Source organism: Triticum dicoccoides, chromosome 5B (genome assembly GCF_002162155.2).
Source record: "Triticum dicoccoides isolate Atlit2015 ecotype Zavitan chromosome 5B, WEW_v2.0, whole genome shotgun sequence".
Taxonomy (NCBI): Eukaryota; Viridiplantae; Streptophyta; class Magnoliopsida; order Poales; family Poaceae; genus Triticum; species Triticum dicoccoides.
In genome coordinates, this window is record NC_041389.1 from 114,935,717 (window position 1) to 114,942,957 (window position 7,241).

At 50.8% G+C, this 7,241-nt stretch overlaps 1 protein-coding gene across 1 annotated transcript; it reads right to left on the reverse strand.

Moving 5' to 3' along the window:
• Positions 1 to 4,092: 4,092 nt before the first annotated feature.
• Positions 4,093 to 7,036, reverse strand: LOC119307695 (probable protein phosphatase 2C 2). Its single transcript, XM_037583757.1, has 4 exons — positions 6,570 to 7,036; positions 5,354 to 5,521; positions 5,036 to 5,271; positions 4,093 to 4,928 (listed from the first exon to the last, which is right to left on the reverse strand). The coding sequence occupies exons 1-4, from the start codon at positions 6,738 to 6,740 to the stop codon at positions 4,352 to 4,354; spliced, it is 1,152 nt and encodes a 383-aa protein (XP_037439654.1). The 5' UTR covers positions 6,741 to 7,036; the 3' UTR covers positions 4,093 to 4,351.
• Between the last annotated feature and the right edge of the window lie 205 nt (positions 7,037 to 7,241).

Below are 7,241 nucleotides of genomic sequence, written 5' to 3' on the forward strand. Positions count from 1 at the left end.
TGCATGACCACGATGAGCTATGTGCAAACCTGATCCGTCAGCTGTGTGGATGCGATCTCTTCCTGGGTACTTCTCCCGGACGGTGAGGCGATCCAGATCGCCGGTGATGTGGTCCGTGGCGCCGGTGTCAGTGAACCAAGCAGGATCACCTAAGATGGAAGGGGGAGAAGCAGCGGCAAGCCCGGCCATCTTGGACTGTTGCGGTTGGAACGCATGATTGTAGCGTTGGCCGCACTCCCAGGCGTAATGCCCAGGGCCACGGCAGAGCTGGCACTGGACGCGGTTATCGCCGCGGTCGCCGTAGTCACCACGATCACCGCCACGGTTTCCACCAAAGTCGCCTTGTTGGCGCATGCCGCCACCACCGCGGTTCCCGCAATCGCCACCGCGAGAGTTGTTGTTGTAGCCGCCGCGATCTCTAGAGTTACCGTGGCCCTTGCCATGGTAGTTGCCCTTGCCCCGATTGGAGTTGTTGTTGGTGTTGCCGTTGGAGTCCCGGACGGCGTAGTTGACGGAGGAGCCGCCATGGTGAAGATGAAGATGAGCAGCGTTGTACTCGCGGCGCCGTTCGAAGGAGATCGCATGGGAGGAAAACTCACCAAGAGACATGCCCTCGGGGCGGGTGGTGTACACGGTGATGAGGGGCTCGTAGTCGCTGTCGAGGCCGGTGATGACAGTGGTGATGATGTCCTCCTCACGCATGGGGCGGCCGACAACTGCCAGCTGATCGGCGTTGGCGCGGATCTTGGTGAAATAATCCGCCATGGAAAGAGTTCCTTTCCTGAAGACCGCCATGTCCAGCTTGATCTGGACGATGCTGGCGCGGCAGTGGGTGGTGTACATCTCCTCGACATGAGACCAGATGGCCCGAGAAGTCTCCAGCTGATGCACTTGCTGCAGCACCTCATCGGAGATAAACGCGATGAGGTAGCTGAGAGCGATCTGATCCTGGCAAAACCAGGTGGCATACTCCGGATTGGGAGCACGCACCCCCTTGTCATTGGGGTCCAGAAGCTTGGAGGGAGCTGGGAGCATGCCATCGATGTAGCCCGTGGCGCCAGCTATGCGCAGAGGGGGAAGAACTTGAGCCTTCCAGAGGAGAAAATTGGATGTGGTGAGCTTGGCGGTGATAAGGCTAGCGGAGGGAGGAGGAACAACAGAGGCCGGCGGCCCATTGAAGGTGGCGGGGAGGGAGAGCGTGGTTAGGGCAGAGGAAGAAGAAGCAGAAGCCGTAGGGGAGCCCATGATGCGATCAAGCGGGTAGGCCTGATACCATGTGAAACGAGAGAGAAAGAAATTGGATCGGTGCACCAAACCTGATGGTCTCAGGATGTATTTATAGGGTGCAACTAGGACACAAGATACAGTTGGTTACAGGAGATAAGTACAATATTAACAGACTCCTATATCCTAACAATATACAATTTAACAAATTTAGCTTGACCTTGATGATTGATTTCCCAAGTATGCATTTCGCTGGGTTAAGTAGAATATCAATTAGGATTAATTATTCTGATAACAAAATGAATTAGCTCCTGTAACATCTTCAAGTTTTTTAATACTATATAATCACCTTTTAAAAAAATTGAATGCCTTTCCAGGACAACAGATATGCACAAGCAGCCAATCTGCAAGGCAATTTTGATACTCTTTGCAAGGCTGGAGCTCCCTCGCCGCTGAAGATGAAGATGAAGACGAGGACGATGAAGAGCTAGTCCCGCGAACACCAACATCGGCTGCCAAATGCTCGGTTCAGCCCGCTCGGTCGTGCGTGGTGCATGAGACAGAGGCTTGTGGGGGTTGGCGGAAGGTTTTGCCGCGGCGAGGCCCGCGTCATTCAACGCCGCCGGCTCCTGCAGTGGCTCCTCGCCCCCTTCCGGCTTGGCTTCATGGTCGATGTTGTAGATGCCTTTTTCATGGGCATCGTGCAGCGGATTGCAGACACCCGTTTAGGTGCTCTCGGTGCCTTGAGAATGGCCACCGCGCGCGCGGATGTCGCAACGCGTGGCGTCCGCTCAGCTTGTTGGCAAGTCTTGCCGCATCGCCTTTGACCTGCCCCGTCGCCGAGCATCGTGAAGCTCCAGCTCCTTGCCAGGCCCAGATAGAAGCCCCAATCCTTCCCAAGACGTGTCGTCGTGATTCTTGGGCATCCATTGTTTCTGCTCCTGTTGCCTCTGTGGCCATGGCAGATGTGTCGTTGCGGTCCGCAATGGAGGGACAAGCGGAGCTGCTGCGCTCTGAGCTCCTCAACATGGCTTCCTTTCGACTCGAGGAAATGGTTCAACCTCTGCGCGATGTCGTTGACTCCATGAAAGGTTGGATGCTTCAGATGGGGAACTTTCTTGAGCGAGCTGAGGCTGTTCTGAGTGGGCTCTCGCAGGTGTCACCTGTGTTGCAAACTGCTCCTATGCAGCACCCCCTGATTGTGCCTGATGTCAACCTTGAGGACGAGAATGGAGATGGGCTTCATGGACGTTTCTCTCCTCGTGCTGGAGTCGGATCACCGTTATCTGCCTCTGAGGGTTCGTGCATTGATGTGGTTGTGGCTCCGGTGCTACAGATCATGCCCGAGCTTCTGGAGCTGTGTGGGGAGTCGACTCCGCCTCTGTCCGTCGAGCAACTGAAGGTGGACCCCCTCGAGAGCTCGGTTGTGGCATTACCACCATTACCACCCCTCGAGCCCAGCCAGATGCTCGACTCTGAGAAGGGGGATTCCGACGTTGCAATGTCTTGCTCGTCTGTGTCCATTGGGCAAGTGGTTCCTGTAGGTGATATGGTTGTCGCACCCAGAGCATTGGCTCGTGTGCCTGGGGCTCTCATAGCGAAAGAGATTTGCGATTTCCTCGCTACCTTGGACGCTGCTAACCCTGGATCCGGCAAGACGATTGGGTGTCTCCTTAAGGAGAAGGCCATCAGGGATAAGAAAAGTGGTGGTGCTAGCTCTCGTCCTGTCGTCTTGAAGGAGAAATCAAACAAGTGCAGAACCAAGAAGAGTGGCGCTATAGAAAAGGCGTCGGCGGTTGCTTGATGGATAGCTCTCAGTGTTTGGACATGTCATCACGGGTGTGCTCAGGTCCGTGGACTTTGCCGATGTTGGGTCCTCTAGTTACCTTCGATATGTGGGGGCTCACTTGTGAAGTTGAATTTCATGTGCAAGCGGATTGTAGGGGTGGCGTGATGGGGGAGTTTGTCTGTCTTTCTTTGTGGTCTTGTGGTCTTATGATTTGGGAGTAGTCCGCTTGTATCATGAGATTGTGGCTTGGTTGTCCTTCAGGGCCAAGCATGTAACGGTTTTCGCCCGGTTTTCCGTAAATTAACCAGGCAACTCTCTTCTTCTTAATCAATGAATAAGGCAAAACTTTTGCCTTCGTTTCAAAAAAATAAAATAAAATTCTATCCTTTGTCAAGTTGTGTTACAGCACCACGCACTTTGGTGATGAGCGGCGTCTTTGGGAGATTGCAGGTGCACGGGGCCTCACTACGTTGACTGCTCCGGCCTTTGTTGTTTAGCCGTGGTCCTGTGCGTTCATTTTTTCCCTTTGATTTTCAGGCGAGAATGTAAACTAAGAACTTTAGTGAGGCGTGCGCGGCGTGTGTTCAGTGGGCATCGTATGGGTTCTTGTCCCATTTCTTCCTCATATAATGATACGTCCGAGAAAAACAAGCAGCCAATTTGACATCAGAAAGAGCTTTTATCAGCACTTTTCTCAAAGGCGGCTTTGTTAGCGACATTCCAGGTCGCCCAGCACAAAGGCCACAGGACATACTCCCTCCGTTCGGAATTACTCGTTCAGGAAATGAATGTATTTAGATGCATTTTAGTTGTAGATACATCCATTTTTATGACAAGTAATTCCGAACAGAGGGAGTAGAAGAAAAGATTAAGTGGAATTTTAGCTGTCCACACCCACTTGTAGTGAGATCCAGGAACATCACATTCAAGCCATTGATACATAGAATTAGATTCAAACTTTCCTTTATCTAATAGTACTAGCCTCTGCACCTCATCAGGCTCTTGGGAGCTTTGCCTGTACGTATGAACTCCTTGTTTATATATATTCCACTTCTACTGCTATTGCAAGTCACAACTCCTGCCTAGAAAATCATCCTACCAATCTTGGAGGAGGTTTCTCACTGAGATAAATCATCACTAATGAACTGATCACCAGTACATGAACCAATGGAGTATGTACACCAATTACTGCAGTAGTTAACACAAAAGAAACAAAAAAGAAAAACTGCAACCAACAAACGACGGATGCCCTACAAAATTGCTGGCTGCGCAAGCGCAGCCGTACGAGGCATCTAACACCCGTCGGCACAATAACTCAATAAGCCCTACAGCAATCGTCTACTCATCAGACTCCAGCAGTCTCCTCAGGTTGCAAAGGGCCTCAGCAGACAGGCTCTTGCAAGATCTTATCCTCCTCGATGACGCCTCCTCCGAAGACCGCAGGCACCCGCCAAGCTCCGAGGCAAAGCAAATGACGATCACCGTGAGGTTGTCAAAGGTCTGGAGCCTCTTCGCCTCCATGGCGAGCTCCCTCGCGCACCTCTCGGGGTCATCGTGCCGTCGGAGCCCCTTCCGGACCAGGGTCACCGCCTGCTGGCTGGTCATGACGTCCCATATCCCGTCGCAGCCTATGATGAGGAACTCGTCATCCTCCGTGAGGACGGTCTGCTGGAACTCTGGCTCGGCGATCAGAGGTGACTGCGAGCCTTGAGGCATTTTCATGTCCCAATCCCCTAGAGCACGAGTAACCGACAATACTCCGTTGAGGTAGCCATCTTCAATGTATCCCCCACACTCAGTGACCCTTTGGCGCTCTGCTTCATATGTTGGCCTGTGATCACGGGACATCTCCATAGCCATGTCTTTCCTGCATAGAACTGCTCGGCAATCCCCAGCATTTGCAACCAACAACTGCCTGCAAGATAGGAAGAAGAGCAAAAGTTAGCATGCATATGCCAATACAATCATATCGTATCACAGAATGTGTCTGCGGAGGAGGCTTTGAGTGCATGCTCATCTTACCTTCCAAAGATCAAAGCTGTAAGAGCTGTGGTTCCCGACGATCGGCTGATGACTGAATCGTCTGCAAGAGCAAGGTCGGCACTCAAGAACGCTTTGCGGATTGAGTTCGCAACAGATTCAGAAAAAAAATCATCTTCTTGTAACCCTTCTGGGAACTCTGAATCCTCAAAGAACAACCTCATGGCATGCCTTTTCATGTAGGCTGCTGCATCTGAACCTCCATGGCCATCAAAAACCTACTGACAAATAACACAATTAGTTCAGATGGTGCAGGAGAATCATAGTAGGATAACAAGAATGATAGAAGGCCATACATACCCCATAGAAGGCATTAGGGGACGGGCACAGCAACAGCGAGCCAAGATGACCAGAAAGATTATCAATTCTGATATGCTCATCTTCCATGTACCGCCTAGGTCCAATATCAGCGAAGCTCCCAGATCTAATCTTGGGGACAAACTGTAGCGTCTCCAAAGGCGTCTTAACCTGCATTGAGCAGAGACCAATTAATATGCTGTCATGAACATATATCCTCCACCAAAACCATATGTGGGGAGATGGTCACTTGTACTGTTTAATCAAAGACAAATTGGGTTGCTAACCATCACATGGAAAATCATTCAAAGTATTGAGTGTCTAAATCAACCCTGTTATATGGTTATGGAGATAACTAAACAAACATTACAATGATGAATTAACAAAAAAAACTACTTATGTGTGTGATATGCAGATAACTAAACAAACATTTCAATGCTGAATTGATAAAACTACTACTTAGGCGTACAAACTTGTACTTCCAAGTAAAAGCCCTTAGCAAATTCCCAAAGCAGACGATTCAATGCACTCAAAACAAGGTAGCATAATTCTAATATGCCCAGCAGAGAAACAAGAAACATGAATCATACTCCCTCCATTCCTAAATATTTGTCTTTCTAGAGATTTCAACAAGTGACTACATACGAAGCAAAATGAATGAATCTACACTCTAAAATATGTCTATATACATCTGTATGTTTAGTCCATTTGAAATATCTAAAAAGACAAATATTTAGGAACAGAGAGAGTAGTATCTTGCGTAGGAAAACAATCAATATGCGCCGCCAAACCATATACCAGTGCATAATTTGTGATAAAATTACCGCATGCTAAACAGATCAACCCAATAATGATTTTACCATCCATTTTACATAACCCCAATTCTCAAACCACCATCTAACAGTTTATACATCGATACTAGAAAACAGCAACAAGAAAGGCTTGCCTTTTAAATTTTCATTACAAGGAAGTACTCAGACTAGAACCAATGCTAAAGGGGAGGTCATGTAAACATCTGTGGGCATCGAAATTTCGCTACTACGCAATCAGACAAGAGAGGCGCTCCTGATTGATAATCTAAAAGAAACCTATAACGCCACAAAGAACACACGAGCGATCCCGACCGATAAGCATCTAGATTTACCATACCCATCTCGCCGGGTGACAAGAACTCCTACGGCGTACCTAAAGATGAAAACGAACGGGGTCAAGAACTCACCAGATCGGGCACCTCGAGGTCGACCTGCGCTTGCGAATCGACCGGCGGCGGCGGCGGCGACGACACCCCGACCCCGACGACGACCTCCTCGACCCCTCTGACGGGGCACCGGCGGAACGACGCCTCCAGCATCGGAACGACCTGATGCATGACCTCCGGGCCGGCAACCATATCTCCGCCTCACTGGTCAGATCAGATCCCTCCTCCCCAAACAACCTCCCGGATCCCTCGCGCGCCCTTCACTCGCCAGAGAGCTCCCCCGATCCGCACTGGCACCACAGAACAAGAATCCAACGACGATCGCCCGATTTTTCCTCGTGGGGTGTCACGATCCGAGAGACGCGATCTCGAACCTTTCCTGGACACACACGCGCGGGCTGGCTGGCTCACGCGCAGGCGCAGACTTTCCTGATCCGAAACGAGGGAGAGGGGGAGAAGAGAAGAGACGAAACGGCGGAAATTAGGCGGACACGTTGCTATTTACGCGCGCGTGGTGGGATTGGAAGAGAATAAATCAACGGACGGCGGCGGCTGCGAGCCGGTGCCCTAGGCTCGGTGCGATGGTGGGCGTACCGGCACACGTGCGTGGCGCACCCGCACCAGCCCGGCCTTCACACCTTTCGCCCGTCAACAAAACAAATGATGCGTCTGCAATGATCTCACACGGACAGG